Raw genomic sequence first — 21,430 nt, forward strand, 5'->3', positions numbered from 1 at the left:
AAGAAAAAAAAGAAAGCGAAAGGAATGGAGTTTTTGCCGGTTCCGAAATCTCTACTTTTTATAGTGAAATATGGTAAATAAATACGGTATTTGGTCTGTTGTTACTTTTTATAGTCAACTGTGTAAAAATAGGCCGTGGTTTTCGTTGAGAATTAAACTGTCATGCTCTGACGCGATGATGTGTATGCTTCTGTTTCTCCTCGATTTATCTTTTCCCAGGCTCAGTATTCTGAAACTTTGAGTGCGTAACATACTTTTTGGAGGCGAGGACGAGAGAGAAAGAGAGAGAAAATAAAATATTTTCTACCGGAAGGACGCGCGAGTTATGACCATTTCTATCAATGTAGATTAACTTTAATCTCGGTCTAACTTACTCTTCATTTTTTTCTAATGCCCGTTTCTACCAATGTAGTTTAATTTTAATATTGAGTTAACTAACTTTTCATCTTTTTTCTAGCTCTAAGAATTAAAAAATAGATAAAGAATAAATTGAACCGAAATTAAAGTTAATCTACAAGTTAATCTATCGATTTCATTTGGAATTGTACCCGTTTCCAGCAATGTAGATTAACTTTAATCTCTTCCAACTTACTCTTTACCTTTTTCTTAGAACTAGAAAAATGAAGAGTAAATTAAAGCGAGTTTTAGCTTAAGTTAAAGCTAGACTACATTAGCAGAAATGGACATTTCTATCAGTGTAAATTAATCTTAATCTCGATTTAACTTATTTTTTACCTTTTTCTAATTCTATTTAAAATATATTATGCCCGTTTATGAACTAATATAGATAAACTTTAATCTCAGTTTAATTTATTCTTCATCTTTTTTTATATTCATATAGAATTAGAAAAAGATGAGAATCCAAAATTAAGCAAATCGAATCCAAAATTAAAGTTAATCTATTGGTAAGAACGGGGATTGGAAAAAGATAAAGAGTGAGTTAAACCGAGATTAAAATTAATTAGTAGAAATAAACATTAGAATGTTGCCTCTCGATAACGACGTTTTACGAGCCGCGTGGCGCGCGTCGACATTGACATTTAATTGCGTCGTGGGTCGCGGCGGACGATTGAGTCTCTTTACGCTATCGTTTCGTTAATGATCGGCGCGACATTTCGGTGCCTATAACTCAGAGACATTTTCGCAAAAGTTAATGAGGCATCGAGCCAACAATGGGAGGGATGGAACAATCGCGAGATCCGCTTCGTTAACGCGTTGACTACCATTACTATAAGTATCTACTGTCCATATTAGACTAGAAATTAGAATTGAGATTGGGATTGAATTTGATTAATTAAAGCAAAGTTCACTAAACATGATAATGATTTTCTTTTCTGCAGATTGATTAACCCATAAATGACACCACGAAAATTTTTAACTTGTGCATTTGAGAAAATTGATTTTGCTTTTTGAATGAATAACATTTTGTTTTTTGAAAATTCAATATTACCAATCTCTCGATTGGTTAGAAAATTTTACATTGAAAAACATAGGTTCTATTTTAATTTAGTTTTTAACTTTCAGAAGATATAAAATATTAAAAACACCTGGTGCGAATTCGCACCAGGTGTTTTTTACAAATGCTCAAAAGGAAGGTGTCCCCTTTATGGATTAAAATTCAATTTCAATCTCAATCTCATTCGATAAGACGTATCCAATTTGTTGAGAGGACCAGTTAATCTGGGAACCTGGCTTTTTTTGCGTAAACGATCATCTAGGATATTTTTTTACATTCCAATTAAAAATTACTATTATTAATTACACATTGCATATTATCAATTGTTCTACAATTTATTATATTTGAAACTATTATGTACACTCCAGGCTAAAAGTGTGAAAGCGCTTTTTAAAAATTAACATTTTTAGGATTATTTATTCGAATATCCATATAATGTGTTTTTTTATAATAATTTTTTAGATAACTGTTACTTGAAGAATTATTGTTAAAAAGTACATTGTTTGAATGTTTGAATAAATAATTTCAAAAATGCTAATTTAAAAAAAATATTTCCAAACTTTTGACCAGAAGTGTATATATAAATTTATTTAATATTTTGTAAACAATGTAAGAAGATATAAAAAAATAGGTATGGATTTTCAATTAGTAGAGAAAACTACTGTGATCGGGCTTTATTTTCTTTTGGGATGTAAAAATTATCCCAAAAGAAAATAAATTATCCCAGATAACTATTCTCGGATTAAATATGACCCGTAATTACGACGATCGAGCACGACTTAACTGGTGATTTCGCGTGGTTGCGAAACAATCGCGGGATTTTTGCTACCTGTTGCGATGACATTAGATCGGCAAGATCGGCAAATGGCTGTTAAGAAAAGAGACGATATTATAGCGAACGATAGAGATTTTCCAACGAGCGTGCGCGTGTCACGCGGGCGGTGAGGCGCCTGCGGAGCACGTCGTGCTTCCAGTTGGGGTGAATCCTAATACCTAGATAATAGGAAATAATTGCGAGGGATCAGAGCGAGCGAAGCTACTCTGTCGGCTGTCGGGCTCGGGGGCAGCGGGATGCGTATAGGAAGAGGAAAAGAGGGGGTAGGAGGGGGACAGAGAGGGTGGCGCCGCGCCACGTTTCCATCCCTCTCCGTTCCCTCTTCCCGCTCCTCTCCTTCCCTACTTTCCCTTCTCGCCGTCGATTCGCGGGGGTGGAGAAAGAGGACGAAGAGAGGATCGTAATCGTGTTATCGGGACGAAATCACGAGGTACATTCTCGGATATACATCGGGTAGATGGATACGCGGCATTGCGACCGTACGCGAGACCAATCCGCGTGGAGATTTACTTCCGGCGAGAGATATATATCGGGGGGAGAGAGAAAGAGAAAGAGAGGAGAGATGGAGTTTGTATCGATGTCGCGTACTCCGTAGCGCGTTTGAATTCTCGAAGAAAACGCTCTTTCAGAATTTTACAATTTCTTTCAAACGACATATCGCCGAAAGCCGCGCTTTGGGGAGGGGGAGAGGGAGTCTTCGATGACTCCGACGCGCGTATTCTGAGGGTGGCAGTGGGGATGGAAGGGGACTTGGCCTTTGATGTGCTGGAAGATAAAGTTGGCGTTGTTTAGAGGAAGAAACACTCCCGGGCTGGCCAGGTAAGCTGGTAAGCTAAATGAGATCACAGTGCCATTTATGACGTTTATTAGATTCCGTTAAGACGTCTATTATTACGGTACGTAAATAAAAGGGGGAGAATTCGCGCCCCTCGTCGAGGGAGACGAAGCGGAATGCGGCGAAAATAATGAAATAAAGGACAATGAAGTGGCAGGTACAATGGCCAATAGGGCATAGAACGAGAGGACGGGCAAGGCGCCAGCGGGCGCGATGAGGTTCTCTCTCTCTCTCTCTCTCTCTCTCTCTCTCTCTCTCTCTCTCTCTCTCTCTCGTACGTGGAAGGGGTGTTGCAACAAGGGGTTACAGAGCGCGGCTCGCTTTAGTTCGGCGGGCTAAATGCAGTGGGCGTGTTCCATTACTTTCATTATTTTCAGTCGCCGGGGTTCGGTGGGTATCGATGCCCGAATGTAACCGTAGGTCGCCCCGTGCGTGCAATGTAACGCAACAAAAGGTGGGCGACCTACGATTTTCGCCCTTCGAGTCGATGCGAATCCATCAACGGCGACGCGGCGACAGCGAATTCGCTATATCGAAGCAGCGATGTATATACATATGTGCGTGTGCGCGCGCGCATGTGTGTGTCGATCGAGATCAATTTAATCCGCTTGAAAAAAAAAAGCGGAGAGAGGAACGAGAGTATTGGGCCTCGAGTCGAAGAGGCCGCACGCGAGGGTGAACCGTTAGCTTAACAAGCTGTCAAGACGTCGCCGCGTGTCAATCCGCGGCTCTCCAACGATCCTCGAAATAAAGCCACCTAAAACCCTTCAGTCGTCTCTCGTGCGCGACGAACCGCGGATGAGAGTTTTTAGTCCGGTCGCAAAACGTCCGGGTTCTTTTCTCCTTTTCTTCGAATTCAAACAATGCCTATATGCGCATTTATATTCCTGGAAACATAGCTGTATTAAATACTTTGAATTTTTTTCTTTGCCCTTAACACTAGAACCCTGGCTGTGCCAACCCATCTGATGGTTCTTAATTCTTTTCCTGATTAATTTGGATTTTGCGCGTGGAGCCTTTACATGTTTGTGACTTTTCATAAACAAGCAATTACAAATTATTTTATTTTTATGGTGACACCCTCTCGTATAAAAATCCAGATTTACCTTGAACTGCAATTGGGTTAATTTGGACTTGCGGTTCTATGTGTTAATTGTTTCACTTTTTATTATTGATTTACTTATACAGGATGGAAATGAGTAAACGTTAAATATTCTAGGGGAGGGAGTCGTATTCCCATTTATCAAATATTTAAAAAGTATAAATGTATAAAAAGAAATTGGAAAGAATAAGGGCAATAAGAGTCAGGCGCAGAAGACGTCGCGCAAATACACCCATAAAGCGTAAAACTTCTTTATTCTACTAAACGTTTTTACGCTTTATAAGTGTATTATTTGTCGTCTTTGCGCCTGACTCCTATTGCCCTTATTCTTTCCAATTTCTTTTGATTTATAAGGAGTCTTTGTTAGTTTGATTTGTTATACGGATATAAATAAAGAGGTCTATGGCCGGTATTCATAGTCGGTTCTTATTTCAAGATCATTTTAAGTAATGTCCTAAGACGCTAATGCGGCCTTCTAATTGGTTCGTGACACCTTAAGACTGAACTTAAGACGATCTTGAATATAAGAACTGACTATGAATACTGGCCTATGAACGCTTTAGTTTTAGAATTAAAGATTTTCCAATCTTTTTTTATAGTTGGTATATATGTGCAAGGTTGAAAAATATAATGCTCGACGATTTAGAGGAGACCATTTTGAATAATTTTTGTAACAAAATGTTTAAATGTTCTCTAAAAAATAAATGTTCAAATATTGAAAAATATTAAAATATTTATTTACTTATTCTATTATTTTTTTAATATTGTGAAACAATAAAATTTCTCCTATCTCAAAAATTAAAGTTTTTCACAGATCAATGTTCATATAAAATTTTTAAATATTTGGTCGATGGGAATATGTTTCTAGAATATTTGACTCATTCAGTTACATCCAGTATGGCAGTATGTACAGATTTACACAACGTACGCGTATTTGTGCGCTCACGAACCTATGTATTTACACGTATACTTATTATACATATATAATTTTTTTTCTTTTTATATATTATTCTCGTTACATTATTCATTATATATTATTGTTCTTATATATTTACTTTTCAAGCATAATCTCTGTATGATTGGTTTAAGAAGATTTGTCTCAGAGTGTGTATAAGTAAATGATGCTTCTCTTTTCTCCCCACGCGAAAATTCCTGGTTGATCCAGCCTGCGACTCGCGGGAGATCGCATGAGAAGAGGACACGAGCTGAAGACACGTGACACGCGAGGCGAGGAGAGGATATTCACTGTAGAGACAACGGCGTTACTGCCCACGTGCCGTTTAACTCGATCACAGTGGCAATCTGGCCTCGTTTCAACCTCCGGTTACTACGACGCTTCCGCTAACAAATAATATTGTCGTCGACCCTGCGGGGGCGTTCTGATTCGATTTACGCACCGTGAAAGCGCGCTCGGGGAAGGAGCGACGTGGCGAGCGGCGGATGCGAGAGGAGCGACACGCGGCGAGGATGAAAGGCCCCGGTCGGAAATGCCCCGCTCGTATGCTCGTCTCTTGGCGCGCTCCTAATCAGTAATTTCGAGACGCGCGAGTCGGCGCAACTGTTTAAAAGCCGCGCTACCCCACGGTAGAGCCGCTATATATCTACCCGCGCAAACTACAGGGTGAAGACACGGCACCCCGCGATACATTCTGTCCCTCCCTCCCTCTCTCTCTCTCTCTCTTTTTTGGTACTTGACGAGATCACTATCTACACGGCGTGTTTAAAAATAATTGCCGCAGTAGATCCAGCGATAGTCACGGAGTCGCCCTCACCTCGGCGCTTCCTGACCTCTCGAGTGGCCCTCGTTCTACGATATAAAGGCGAACCTTAACCCTTCGGCGAGAACACACGCGGCCCTCTTCCGCCATCGGTCGAGTAGTACCCCACCTTTCATCCACTTTATCACGACGTTTAAAGAAGTAAAGACTAAAGGTTCTTTATACGTGTCGAGTGAGCTCACCTCAAGATGGACCCGCTCGAAAGCAGTCGAGGCTTTGCTCGTGGCTCGACGATGACAACGATGACGGAAAGAGATGAAGCGTTCGGTTTGTCGCGCAAAATTAAAAGAAAAGGAACATACAGTTTTGGCTTAATTATTGCATTAATTACAGAGACCGACATTTTAAGACTTTTTTTCTGTTGTTTGAATAAAAGACCATTTCCTATGTATTTTTGCGATGCATCATGTAGACAGGGGATCGTATAGACATGAAAAAACCAATCTAATTGACTTGACATTCGAAACATAGTCTCTTGATATCGCATTGATTATCCATGCATCGTGTAGATATGCGCGGACATGGAAATTCCAAGAAACATTACTTTGCTTTCTCAGTGTTTACAGTATTTATATTTATTTCACGTACAACTTGCATATATTATAATTATAATCGACAAACAGTAGTCTCATAACGGAAACAATTATCATTAAATGCGATTATAACTAAAGGGGGCAAAGATGCGCCCAGCCGGATAAGGCATGAGCCTCTTACACTCAAAAACAAGATTACTATATATATATATATCTATATATATATTAGCCTTTGAATATTACAGAATTAGTCTTTATATGTGTGTTTGTGTGTGTGTTGCGTGTGTATGTGTATCATTTTATAGGAAACTTTTTACTTTCTAATAATTTTTAGTATTGTTTCATATCGTTTCTTCCTCATGCCTTTAATAAGAACCTCTAACGACTATTTTATACGAGACTGTGAGAACCTCAAACTTATTAAAAATACACATCGCTCGCGGATGTATTATTATTGCGCGTTATATTGTGCACAAGCATTCGTCATTAGGTACCTCTTGTAAGGGGGTTTTCAAAGACGTTGTCTAGACATTTCTCTCTTTTTAGGCCATTACCGTCTTGGATAAAAGTATCCAGGGAAGCGCGCGCAAGCGCGACTATTGAATCTCTGTTTTTACAATTAATAGTCAATAATCGTAAACGTACGTTACAGGTGCGGTCCACTTGGCGTTACAAATGCTTCGAAGTTTTTAATTGATCAATCAATAAATGCTTCGGAACGTTTGTAGCATCAATGTAGCATGAACCGTAGCCTACGAGTATCTGAATGTTGCTTAGGTTTTCGCGACAGAGATACATGACTAAGATAATCGAACCAGGGATACAGGACATGCGGATTGCGGGAGAGCACAATAATACAACGATCGTTGATATCACTTTCCAATTATCATACGATTCAATCGACGTTAACGCTGTTCAACAAAAAATTATTTTTTCTCGAGCACAAGAACAAGCGTAATCGTTTCTTAGAATTTCAATAAAAAAATGACTTTTTCGACTTTTTAGCATTAAATACGATCTAGAATCCAAATTGCTAATCACGTTACAATTTGGAAGTATTTTATCATTTTAATATTTTTATGTCATTCATATCTGGGTGACGTTTTCATTTATCCGATATTGAAAACGATTTTTAATATTTTATTAAATACGTGAGTGGTTCAAATCAAACCGGGACTTTTATTCTCATGAACATAAGAATAAAAAAGTTCCGGTTTGACTTGAACCACCCACGTATATATATTTAATAAAATATTAAAAATTGTTTTTAATAATATAGACATTAACAAAAACAATATGCATTACATGAAGACATAAAAAAAATTACAATAACACATCGAATTTATTGAGATCGGTGTCGAAATCAGAAGTTAAAGCGTTAAAGTTATAAAAGAGAGTAATTCTAACACACACACACTTTAGCATATTGTAATTATGATGTGTTAAGCCCGATCTACATAGTAGATCTACACGCAGAACGCAGGTCACAAGTCGCAAATGAAACGCATTTCAGATTATAATGGGTCGCAAACCGCGCAATATGCAGGACGCGAAAGTTGAAATTCACCCAACTTCTTTGCGTCCTGCAACCTATTATAATTAAAATACGCGTTAAGTTAGTTTCTAGTCTTGTAACCTGCGATCCGTGTTCTGCGCCTTATATAGATCAGACTTTAAAGAAATTTTATTATAATCAAAATCAAGTATGTTGATTTTGTGTGTGTTACATTAATATTAAGTACATTTAACTCGTTAAAGGGAATTTGTTTTGTGATTATGGTGTTAAAAATATTTTATAATTATAAGTCTATTGTGTCAAAGTTGTGACTTTAATGTTATAATAGACTCTTTTAATCATACAGATGTTTTTAACCGTAATCGTCATAACAAATTGTTTTTAAAGCCTTATAAAAATCATATTTGAACAATTCAGCCAATTGACCAATGCGATTAGTCAATTCTTTCTTTGACCGAGATCTCGGAGTGATTTTTAGCATCGTGAACACAAAGCTTAAGGGATGAAAGTTTTAACATGTTTAATTTTGATTGCAATAAAATTTTCTCAACACGTCATATATCATAGTTACGTTGAAATATATTAAAATGATCTTTTTTGCATCTTTTTTTCATTTCTCAAAATTGTCATTTAATATAACAATTTGATAAGCGGGATCGTATTCAGTGCCAAAAGAACCTAAATGGAAAACTATTTTCGTTCTTGTGTATTTTTTATTAAACAGTTTAATTAACGTTAAAAAACCAGTTACGTCAACGAGCGAAATGAAGGAACGTTGTTCGATACGAAAACCATGATTTCGAACCTTCGCTACGCATGCAAGAATTTAAACATTATCGCGCAAGTAATAATCCTAATTAAATGCATTGAGAATTTGCAAGAGCAAAAACTATAGCTGCGTTCGCTTGAACGCTCACAGTGCTTTAAGCATTTCTTCATCCTTGTTGTTTATCATTATTAAACAAAGATAAATACTTAATAAGCGCTATAATCGCCAAAACGAACGCAGCCTATATTTCCAGCTCTCGGAGTATTAAATTGTAGTTTGTTCGTTCGTCGCGTCCACGTAAGAAACGCGAACACGACTGAAATCGTATTCAAGAATTAGTCCCAGTCTTGTTAAACGGTTTTCAAACCGTGTTTAAAAGAAAGAAATGCTCAGATTGTTGCGCTTTTATAGAAAACGATAAAAAAAAGGAATATTTCGCGCGCGAAAATATTATCGTTTTTTCTTCCACAGAAGAGACCGATTAAAACTGCTGAGAAAAAAAAATGAAATAAGATAAAAGAAAATTACAAACGTAAAACTAATCTCAATGTCGCACGACATATAACTTTGTCCCTAATAGGGGTGAGATGAGACGAGATGAGGTAGCTAAGCAGAACTGCTGCTTAGTAATACAATATAATGAAACGCGAGGCCAATGCACGCGATACTATAGGATAAGCACTTATTTAAGATAGGAGAAGTAATCCCCTGTGATCCGATAGTAATCTTGATTTTAAGCAAGCCTTCCGTCGACAAGCGCATTGTTATAAAAATTAATATGTTACACACATTAACTAACTGAGAGAATTAACATGTTTCCAAAAGATATATCTGTAAATATCGCCATTATGGACCAGTCCATAATGTGAGAATAACATTAGCGCGCGAATGAAATGCTCGGTTTAACATCGTGAGTTCATCGAGACTCGCAATGCGCAATTTAGTTAAATTTTATATTGTATGTACCAGAAATTTCGGCTGCTACGAGAGAGGAAAGATGCAAGACTCGTCTAAATTTCGACGGAATTATAATTTCGTTATAAAGAGACGATTAGGTTTTATGTGGCTCGTAAAGGAATCTCTCTAAAAAAATTTCAAGATTTTGTTTCTATAAGGGATTTTTACCTATGACATGTAAAAGCAACAGGTGAGTCCAACGGGTCCAACGTCTCGCGTAACGTCGTGAGAATCTACACGAGATATTATTGACTCTGGTACATACAAAGCAGCTGAGATACATGCGCACGCGCGTATTTTCACTAGCGTAACAGTACAAAGAATATAAGTAAATATAAAAATCAAATATAATAATATTAATAATGATAATAATAATTACAAGGAGAATCGCGTTATTAGAGCTTCTAACAATAATAAAAATGAATACCTTTCTTCAAATTCGTAATAAATTAATAATGAAATTTAAAAACATACAATTCAGCTAACAATAGCGATCGACGATACGAAGATAGATCGCGCAACTCGTTTCATCCTCATCATAATTCATCTTTATTATCAACCGCGATATGCTGCGGCTTAACCGATGAGATTCAAGTGAAAGCGATTTAGTGAATCTAGTAAAAGAGCGTTTGGCAAAATTACATAAACAATATGTTGTCGAATGCAACGGCATTCGCTCGTGTAGTACAAATAAGCCCAAGTTAGCGTACATATATATACCTGGGATATTGAATATAAATTCAATAAAAATATATACGAGCCGTAAAGTTATGTAATTTAAGATAAACGCATTCTCTATTATTACCGTTTAGATATACATTTGCTCGATCAGTCCCGTCATTCTAATTAGTTGCCTCATATTCAAAAACAAAAGCAGACATGGCGTTAAGAACAAGGTTGATAGAATTTGGTCGTACGGTTGATTAACTTGACAACTGTCCTACGTAATTCGCGCTTGTTCTAAAATGCAGATAGATAGTAGGTATCGCATTACGCGTTAACTACTCAAAAACTTATTTTTACTACTACAAGAGAACGATCTCGCTCTTTCTCTGTCTCTCTTTCTCTCTCTCTTTTCTGATCTTACGAAGACCGATTTTTATTAATGAAGAGACGGTCTTGAAGCTCTCTGTTTCAACCTGGTTAATAACGCCTGCTCACTGTCATCTTCTGTTTTTGATGAAACTCCGCGAAAACTTTCCGACCGATACTTGTCTCTCAAGAACGTCCTTCTCTCCTCTTTGTACTTTTCGATTCTTTCTCTACACTGCGGATCTCCTAGATCTAGACCGCCAAGATTTCTCAGGTGAATCTTTTCGGAGACGCTCGAGCAGGTACCGGAGCTGCTACCGACATTAGGCGTCGAGCAATGCTGCACGTCCTCGGACGTTGGTTTCACCGACAATGAGATGTCTCCCGTCATCCGATTAAACTTCGCCTCGTCCAAGGAACGGCTCAGTGTTGCCCGAGTCGCCCTCGCGTGACGTGCTCGCAAGCAGGGTGGTAAATGCTGAGACGGCTCTTCGAACTTGCCTCTCGCGCAGTCCAACTCCTGTCTTATCTTACTCTCTCTTACGATCTCCCTGCCGATCTCCGAATCGAAGCTTCTTCGCTCTCTAATCGTTTCGCTCTCGTATTTTCTTCTTACGGGTATGGACATGTCTCCTACAGGGCCTCCAGACAATCTCTGTAGAGCTAACTCCTGCAAGATCGCCGCGGTATCCCGTGGTGGAAGAACCACCGTGTCGGAGTCGACGATCGGAGACGAGGCGTTCGTGAATGTACTCGACGTGTCTAATGTCCGTTCCATCAACTCGGATGCCCCTTCTGGGGCGTGCGCTACTTCGCAAGGCTCGGCCGCATTCTCCGAAGGAATTCTCACTTCGATATTGCCTCGTATTTGACTGGCTTGTAAGCTGGCGCCCTTATGACCTTCGTCGCTACGTTTGGAAGCGCATTTGCGTATCTGTTGCGTATTACTCTGCTGCTTCTGTAAATTATTGTATCCGAAACTTTGGCACTTTTTTGACAGTCCGTTCGTACAGTGGTCGTTGTCACAATCGTCTCGCATAACGCTCGTTTCCTGATCCCCCTCAGGTTTATTCGAGAATCGCGGATGATTCGTGACGTGTAAGGTTCGCGTCGCGCAATCTCGTTGCTGCGCGCTGATATCTCTCGACAGACGACGATAGTTCTCGAAGGTTTCCGTTTCCCCGAACAGTTCTTTATCGTTGCGTACTTCATTCCGATTTGTACCAAATACGTTTGCATTGTCCGCCTCGATGTAACACGCGCGAACTTGTTGCTGCTGCTCTCTCGCGTTAGACTCTTGGCCCGTATTTACGTCCGCAATACAAGAATATCGATTGCCATTCTCCCGGTCGCATAATCGTCGAGAATGGGCGTCGTCCACGAGATTATCCTCGTTTACGAGGCTCAAACTCGTCTGCAAATCAGCCTCTTCTCGTTCGTGCTCGTGACTCGTGTACTTCTTCGTATCGGTAACATCGAGTATCATCTCCTCGCTTTCTTGCGTCGATATATGACTTCCCGTCGAATTGTCGACCCTCATGCAGAACGTCTCCGCGGTTGGAGACAAGGTGAGTTCCAGCAATGTTCCGGGAACGTTCTCCGACCCTAGATTCGCGTTGCTTTCCACAAAGGAATCGTTGGGACTAGTCGATTCGCTGATTGGCGTCGTAAAGGAATTAACTACTGTTCTTCCGACGATCACCCAGTCGCCGGAGTCGTTGCTGCTGCCTGTCGCGTGCGGATTTTTCGTATTGGTGAACACTTTATCGGAGGTATCGCAAATTACGAATTCGGAATCTTGTAGCTCTTGCAGAGTTTGCTCGTATGACATCGGAGAATCGAGATCGGTCGTATTAGATGACAATCTTGGCAAATCGGCGGTAAGACTATTCGACGGATCGGATTCGTCGCATCCTTTAATTGTTTCTTCTTTTTCCTCATACGATTTAGACGATGTCTCCACAGAATGTAAACTCAGTCCGCTTGTCACGTCCTTGCGAGATACGGCAACCCCACTAGATGCTCTCTCGTCGCACGAAGAGGATAATTGGTTACACGATGTCATCTCTGTATCATTGAAAACGGAGGCAACCGCACTCGATTGAGTTGCGACGCGATTTTCAGTGCGCGAAAGCGACGTGGTAGTCGCGTTCCTTTCGCGCAATTCCGCTCGCCTGTCATACGTTATAATCCTCTCACATGGCTCCAATCTTTTGTCCCGATCTTCAAAATTTATAGATAATCTATGGCTAGGATCCGACGATTTTTCGGAAGAGGACACACTGGTTTCCTTCAACTTCGTATCGCTTCCATCGCGCTCGTCGCCAATTTCTAACGGCAAAGTGAAACTTCGAAAACTTATTCTAGGGCTATTAGCCGGTGCCGGCGAGGTGGAGTGAGACGTGCCTTGCAATGTGGCAGGGGTTAACGGCGTAGAGGCTTCTGATAACAACGGTAGATAGCCTGGAGTTTGTAATGGAGACGGTGTATCGACACTGTGAATATCCACACTTGTCGCTACCATGACCTGAAACATTTTAATGTATTAAACATGATGTATACAGTGTCCCAAATTTAAATAGCCAAACTTCGGGAGCGTATAGGGAATTCGGAATCTATTATAAGCTGAGAAAAAAATCCTTTAGAGATATGCTCGTTTTTGCTTCGTTTCGAGAAAATCGCAAAAAAAGACAAAACGTAATTTTCGAAATATTATTTTTAAAGTGGAATATTATTGTTTTTGTGCATATCTCTAAAGAACTTTTTTTTCTTACTTTATCGATCCCCTACACACTCCCGAAGTTTGACTATTTAAACGTCGAATATCTTGTATATGGAAAATGACTAATTTACGTTAATTACCTGATCGGGACTTTGGCTGTCTATGAAACGCAACTCAACGTCGCAATGCAGTCTTTCTTCTAAACGAGATCGTTTCCTTTTAGATCCACCGGTTGCAGTGGCACATTGATTTCCTTCGGTTCTCTGTCGACGCGGCGAGGCCTCTACCGACGCCACTCCGCCACCTTCCTCTTCCGAAAGCATTCGCATCTCTCGTTCTTCGAGATCAAAATTGAGTTGTATTTCTGAGAGATCCAACGGCGAGGATGCGTTGGGCGCATCAGCCAAGTGGTCAAAGTACGAGTCGTGCGAAACGGATCGACTGTGACCGCAGGTTCTGATAGGAGGTGGTCCTCCTAAGAGGGGACCCAATCCATCCTCGCCGTCTAGACTGTCGGCACTTTTGACGGGTCTCAATCGTCGCAAGGAGTTCATAGAACTCGGTACCGTTTCCACTTGAGACGGCGTGCCAATTTGTCTCGTTTTTTCGACAGCGCCCTTGCCGAACAGCGCTCTCCAATTAAGAGAAGGTGATCGTTTCGAGCCATTTCGTTTGCGCGGTAGTTCTATGACAGTATGATAACGCAGAGGCAGGCCAGTCGGACCCGCTCCTACTTCTATGTAATCGGGTTCGCCTCTGAAACTTCTATTGCGCGCTTCCTCCAAAGTAAGCAGTCGGGCGGACGTAGTGATCGCCAAAGATTTTGGTCTACCGACTGGGCCGTCCCCGAATATAAGTTCCGCGTAGCAAACTAGAAATTCCGTCACGACTGCCTGGACTCCAACGCCCTGAAGCGCCGCCACGCCACCCACTTCCAATTCCTTGCATCTCAAGAGATTTGGCGCCCAGACGATGGCTACGTTGCGTGGAGTCATACCTGTTTCCGTACCACGTGCGGCTACCCTCACCAGATGACGCATCAAATACTCCAATGTCCTGAGTACGATTTGAAAGATAGAATAAACTGCTGACTCGTTGCTACGATAGAACGCAATAAAGTGAAAATAAAGGACAAAACTTACCTGTAATGCGGTGGCGGTAACTTTCTAACTGCATCTCTCATACGTCTCAATCTCTCGGCATCGCTGCCAGCTTGAACTGCATTGACAAAAGTGGAATAAAGTTGGTATGTGCACAATGGATTTGGCAGCTCTCTAAAATACATCTTCAATAACGACGCTACGGAGTGAATATCTTGCAAAATACTCTCATCGGAATGCAACGCTGGTACTCTATCTTCGTCAAAGGCGTTCCGCAGTTTTTGAATGTTGGACGTTACGCCACTAAGGCGGTATATACCGTCGACTAGACCATGTTTCTCTATGAATTCCGCACAGCACGTCAAAACGGTAGGCACTACAAAATGAATAACGTTTCTTTCGTTTTCCTTTTGTTTGTACAGTTTATACTAAACAGATATAAATTATTAAATGTGCTATAGAATAAAATTTACCGTCTTGACCAGAGTTTAATAGATGTTCTCCCAAGTCACAACCAAACACACGCTCTCGCAATATACCCGATTGTTTTAATCTCCGCCTAGAAGGTCGATTTAGTATAAAGGATCTAAAAAAGGCGATTAATTTGCCATGTTTCCGGAGCACGGGCTTTACTGGTAACCTTGACCTGACCGTCGTCGAAACAGTCAAGTGACGCGGTACTTTGTCCCCAATTACGGCGACGCATTCGGCTGGGAAAAACCCAACCGCAAATCCATGCTTTCCACGCCACCACGTGCTTTCCCCCGGAGGGGGCATGTCTATAACGGATATCATATCGCCTACCTGTTTGTCACGTAAATCGTTTTAATTAGTAATCGTTACAAATTTTCATGACACAAATATTTATAATTTAGCCAACTGTATTTTTTAAACAAAAGCGTTTTAGCGAGTTACGCCGTTACCTGGAAAGAGATCTCATCTTGTGCTTGAGCGGTGTAAGGTCGCACGGCATATGCCGCAGCGACAGCTGGAGTATTAATAGGACAGGAATCCGATTCGGGTACCAGAATTCTTCTTCCCCTGTTATCGAGTTGTAACCAATTTAATACTGGGCCACAGTTTAGGCCATCGTGATTCAGCTGCGAGAACCGGCTCAAGTAATCCTTTAGTATATCACAGGCATTTTTTGGCCGAACATCTGGAAGCTTCGTTAAGGAGGAAAACTTTCTGTCGAATATGCACCGATGTAGTTGCTTATCAAACATGACGAAGTTGTCGTAAGATCTCTGTAGCGTCCAACATGCGTCTCCGGATGTTATTCGAACGGCGTAGCTCTCCGAGTCGTTGGAGCCTTCGTTGACGGATACCTGAAAGTCGAGCTGTGTCTCTTAACTGGATCTTTCGCATGTGTTTCGCGTGTCTAGCGTACCTCCAGAGTACCAAGCTCGACATGCTCGTAGTGAAAATGGGCACATTCGTCAAGTTTCGGAAAGCGTGCGATATTACTCATGTTGCTGCCAGAACTGATAGGCGTGCCGAAATCATCCGCCCGATTACCACCCAAGCTCTGTAATTTCATTCAAAAGAATAAACATTTAGAATTCAATCTGGAAGTTAATATCAAATTTATGTAATAAATTCGATATTCTTGCCTACCTTTCAAACCTGGTTTACAATACATATGGTAAATCTTTAAATCTTTTGCCCTATGCTCTGAATTGTGACATTAATTTACTTCAAGCTCTAAACTTTCCAACTCTAATTTGATTAGCTTGCTTATGATTCAAGTAAGCGTTGGAAACGCTTCTTACTAGAAAAAAAAGAAATCACAATTTAGAGCATAGAGAGCAAAAGATTAAAAACTATACACTCATTGTAGACTTTTAGTCCTGATCTATTAGCGAATTCGATTGGATGCACTAGTGCGCACTTGGTGCATGTTAAAGCCGTTACACACATTTAATCTGAATGTGAAAATGAAATGCAAATAAACAATATAATATATCATAGGACCGTATATGTGATAACACAAACTATAGAAATCAATGTCTTAAACGGTCTAGCTGGATCTTAAATGCCCGTATGATTCTGCGTGAATTTAGTTAGATCATTTAAGGCATTGATTTCTATAGTTTGTAAAATGCGAATATTTTGAATTATACAATATATTTTATTTTTCCCTCTCTTCTTCTTCTTACGTTAGGCCTCTGGCCTGTGTTATACCTCTCTAACATGCTTATAGTGCGCACGCTGATTATTCAATTGCCACGAGCATACAGAACCTACAATTTTAATGTCGGTTTCAAACGGCGGATTTTTCGAGAGGTGTTTCTATGGACAAGGATACTCTCGGGAAGTTGCCGGCCTTTTCTGAAAGGAGATACGAGTGTAAATATTGTTCTGGGATCGAACCCGGGACCTCTGATACAATAGACCAGTGCGCTATCTGCCATGCCACGCTCGCGCTCGATATTTTACCTAACAATATAGTGTGCCAACAAGCAATACAGTGTGACACAATGGATTTTTACATCCTTGTTTACCAATGTTCAAACAAAGATGAGATGATCACTGTGTTGTACTGTGTCGCTTGTTGGAAGGCACACATAATAAAGTGTATTGAATATTTTATGATTTAACCGGTTTTTATGTTTATAATAAACATATATCTTTATATCTTAATAAATATACATCTTTATGTCAATTTATGTACAACGGCTTTAACATACATCAGTGCGCACTGGGTGAGTCCAATCGAATTCACTATGACAGGTATAGCAAACTTAGTCCTTTGCTCTAAATTCTAAACTGTGACGTTTGCTCTATAAGCTTTAAACTTTATAGTTGAAATCTGGCTAGCTTGCTTAAAGCTTAGGAATTATGGCTTAAAACGGCACCAAAAGTGCTTTTTGCCAGAAAAAGACGTCACACTTTAAAGCTTAGAGCAAAAAGCTTATAGGCTTGCTATATCTACTGTAGATTAGGACTTAAGTGAGCGATACATGTCGCGTACGAATCCATAAGATGCATCCTAATTTCTAGTTTAACCTTCGTCTGAGACTCGATGTCGGTGAGCCGGTGAGCACGGGGTCTCTCCTGCGTCGTCGACGGCCCGGGCATCTTTTGCATCCTCTCCGTGGACGAGGACGAGGAGGACGAGGATCCAGGCCTTTGACCCGATTTGCCACGTGCCAGGATGACGGCCGATTTTCACGTTCCTCTCGATCGAGCCATCGTTTTTCCTTCTCGCAGTTTTTCTACACAGACGAGATGAGAAATCTGAACACTGTTTTCAAGACACGCTAGACACAAAGTTCTCGTAAGGATGCCTCATTCGCATCTTTCAGAGAACACTTTTGATGTTTGCTATTTCAGAGCCGTTCATTTAGGATTTTAATAAAAATTCTTTCACTAAAAAAAATATCTCGTGTAAAAATCGATAAAAATTTAAGTATCATCACGAGACACAGCGCGATTATCGACCGACGTTTTCCTCTCATCTACGATACATCTTCGGCGTGTCTGCGATCGTTCGCAAAGGAGGCATCCGCTTTTGGAGACGAGATCCGCCTGCGACACTTTTTTTTCCTCGACAGCTCACCATATGCGCTGTGTATCGCGCGTTATCCAGCGATCAACGCAGACGAAACTAAAAGTAAAGCCGCAGTGGGTAAAAGAAAACAAAAAAAATCTTATTAAACGTTTTCAGCACGAGCAGAGTGAGACGAACATTATGAATTTCGATATTTACTTAATTCTCCGTCATTCCTCACGACGGTTTCACGTCGTCGGGAGTGTCGGGACGTTCTCGAGCACGGCACGGCACGGCATCGTTTCCCCCGTCGTCGTGTAAATCGTGTCAAACGCGCTTCGGGGAGGAGGGAGAGGGGCGTTTTGGTTCGATCGGCTTCCTGCGTCCGCCCGTGGTGCGTGATCGAGGAAGGTTGTAACGCGCGCGCGGGGGCCGTCGGCGCGCTTAACAAGGCGAGTCTATTATCTAAGGCGCGCGCGGAAGTGCCAATAACCCGAAGGCGCACGTCGACAGCGACAACTCCGTTGTCTCCGTTTCAAGCTTCTTCTTCGGCCCGCGGGTTTCAGCCTCCAAACTGGTGGCTCGGTAACCAAGCGAATCAATATAGGCTTTTTTAGGAGAGGACTTTAAAGGGTCAGAGGCTACTCCACTCAGCTGCTTCAATCGACTCGTTTGAGGAAGCCAGATGATACAGCCTATCGAATTGCCAATAAGTCCAGGTCTAAGAAAAAGAAGGTCTCCCCGATCAAAACGCAATCGACGGGGCGTATCTTAACTTTAAAATTTAATGTCAAGTAACCCCCCGTGGCGTTTGAAGTTTCCCGACACGTCGCGCGACGTGAAAGAGGAATCGCAAATTCGCGTGATTCTCGTAGCGCGTTGGCACGATGCTCGATATGCGAAACCGCGAAGCAACAAAGTAGCGGATTCACGGCACTCACGCACGCACGCGACTCGAACGAGAGGGGGGAGGAGGGGGCGGGAGACCAACGTGTATATTTACATCGCGAGCGTACCGCGACGTGAACGGCGGGCCGCGGGAGGTAGGGAGGAGGAATCGCGGACGCGCGGGGGACGAAGGGGAGAGACGCGAGAGAAGCGGAGAGTAGGAAGGGTTGTGCATCGAATGTTCGCGCACCGGCGAAATCGCAAAGACTGCGAACAGCTGTGAGCAGTGAGCCTCCGCAGCTTTCCCCCTCTCCCCTCTCCGTATCGTACGGTCCGAATCTTCGCACGGGGGATATAACGGCGCTATTATGTCACGAGAGCGGTCTCTTTCTCGCCGCCTCACTTTCTCTCTTTTTCCTTCAGCGGGACGTCCAGCGCTCCGTCGCGCACGCTCGAGCGAGGGTTGGACCGCTCGAGAGGGGAAGGATGGGTCGACGCGACGCGACGTTTACGAAGAGGGCCGCTCCGCTTCGCTCTCGTTTCTTCCATCCTCTCGCTCTCGTATTAACGCGGCGGAACTGACGAGAGATACCGCGTCTTCTCGTTCTTTTCATATAACAGCCTTCACGCCCTCAACTCCCTCGAAAAGTCCGATACGTCGTCGCTTTTGGAACACATGCTAACTTTGACTTCATGTCGGATAACCATCGGTCATTAAAGAAGAACACCAACACAGTGCTCCATCTTGGAACACAGGCCGAGCGCGGACTCGATGCGACTCGAGGGAAATAACGTACCCGCTGCTGTCGCTCCCGAGTCCCGATTATGAGAACCCCTGGTCAGCCGGATGTCCCGCCGCGTGCCAGAGAGGAACGTACACGCTTTCGCACCGCGTCCGACGACTCCATTTGCCCTTCGTTTACGTACGAGCGCCGTGACGTGACGTTGAGGCTGCTGCTCGCGCGAACGGAGTCCAACGCGACGGCGACGATCTCGTTGCGGTCGCGTTTTCACTCCGCATCACCGTTCCGCTCGCCGCTGATTACGATCTCGTGACGCGAGCACAACCGCGAGTTTTGCGGTCGCGCAAAGTTAACCTTCGTCGACGAGAGACGATCGACGATCAAAGATACTTCTTTTCGACGCGTTTCCCACCCACCCGCTACCCGCTGACCCACCTATCTACAACTACTCCTCGACCTAACCTAACTTCGCTCAGTAACCTAACCTAGCTGAATTTAATTCGACGCAGGAGTTACAAACTCCTATTGTTCTGTCGGTATCAGGGTTTGCAGCGCCCTCGCCGTGAGTGACAAGGCTCATAAACTCGAGAAATAAATCTTATCCTGGATATTCTGATAATACGAAGCAAAATTCATCGGAATCCTGACAATATATTCATTATCTATATTTCTTGTGTAATTCTTCCTATACAATTTTTTCATTATTATTGGTTAGTTTTTATAATATAAAAAAATACATTTCCATGTAAAATAAATATTATATAAAAAAAAAATATATTTCTACACTATTTTAGATAAACTTATTTTTCACAAATAAAATATTAAATTTATTTCATAATCTATATATATATTGTAATTATTTTTTCGAGTAATCCAATTTAAAAAAATAACATTTTTTTAAATTAATTTTTATTTTATAGTCCGTTAATTTTAATTTAACTCAGTTAACAGAGAAAAGATTAACTTACCTAATCCTAAAAAAAGAACAGAGTTTATGTCTCATTTTCTGTATTCTTGATAGTTTCATCTTCCATCGTCTCTGCTTGTTTCTTCTGAACGGAATGATTACGAGATACGATCGATAATAAATTGGTTGAGAGCGCCATTTGTGCTCCAAACGAGCTATCCGTCCGTAATACCTCGAAGCAATGATCCCGAAAATTGACATTCCCGCTGTGTCTGATAATATCACTCAGCGCGATGCTCAGTACGCGACAGGATCTGGAGTTTTGATCGGGAATGTCAGAATGGCTGTGGTCCACGGTTTTCTTATTCATGCTCGTGTCCCGTCAAGCAAATCTTAAACCGCTTTAATTTAGGACGTTCCTGGCTGTGATGCGACTTTGCCCTGCAATCAAATTCGATAGAGAATAATCAGCACGGCAACATAAAAACAAAGAAGTTAATAAGGAAAAAGTGTATTCCGATATGTTATATAATTACTATTTATAATATAGTATTAATTTTATGATTTATTATTATCTAGATGTTCTTTAATTGGCATATATTTATGACTTGTAATGATATAATATTAAATTTTTATTTAAAATTATTGTTATCATTTGAATTTGATTTCATGCCAATAGTAATTACCCAGACAGCACACAATATTTAGAAAATATTTACAAAATATTCATAAATATTTATAAGATTTATTTTAAATATTTTGTA

The 21,430-nt window shown here is 41.2% G+C and overlaps 1 protein-coding gene across 1 annotated transcript; it reads right to left on the reverse strand.

The window, feature by feature from the left end:
• Positions 1-10,214: 10,214 nt before the first annotated feature.
• CdGAPr (GTPase-activating protein CdGAPr) lies at positions 10,215-20,199 on the reverse strand. The gene is made up of 8 exons (XM_018461583.1): positions 19,814-20,199; positions 17,645-17,853; positions 16,026-16,163; positions 15,559-15,963; positions 15,109-15,439; positions 14,678-15,011; positions 13,676-14,591; positions 10,215-13,340 (listed from the first exon to the last, which is right to left on the reverse strand). The coding sequence occupies exons 2-8, from the start codon at positions 17,723-17,725 to the stop codon at positions 10,884-10,886; spliced, it is 4,662 nt and encodes a 1,553-aa protein (XP_018317085.1). The 5' UTR covers positions 17,726-17,853; positions 19,814-20,199; the 3' UTR covers positions 10,215-10,883.
• Between the last annotated feature and the right edge of the window lie 1,231 nt (positions 20,200-21,430).

The sequence above is a fragment of the Mycetomoellerius zeteki genome, unplaced genomic scaffold (genome assembly GCF_001594055.1).
Source record: "Mycetomoellerius zeteki isolate Tzet28-1 unplaced genomic scaffold, Tzet1.0 scaffold124, whole genome shotgun sequence".
Taxonomy (NCBI): domain Eukaryota; kingdom Metazoa; phylum Arthropoda; class Insecta; order Hymenoptera; family Formicidae; genus Mycetomoellerius; species Mycetomoellerius zeteki.

Excerpts from the sequence above, each read along its gene's own strand:
- CdGAPr (XM_018461583.1), bottom strand. The coding sequence starts at position 17,725 with ATGCAAAAGATGCCCGGGCCGTCGACGACGCAGGAGAGACCCCGTGCT. Across the intron at positions 16,164-17,644 it reads ACATCGAGTCTCAGACGAAG|AGCTTGGGTGGTAATCGGGC; the intron begins GTTAAACTAGAA and ends ATGAAATTACAG. Across the intron at positions 15,012-15,108 it reads ATTAAACTCTGGTCAAGACG|TGCCTACCGTTTTGACGTGC; the intron begins GTAAATTTTATT and ends TTCATTTTGTAG.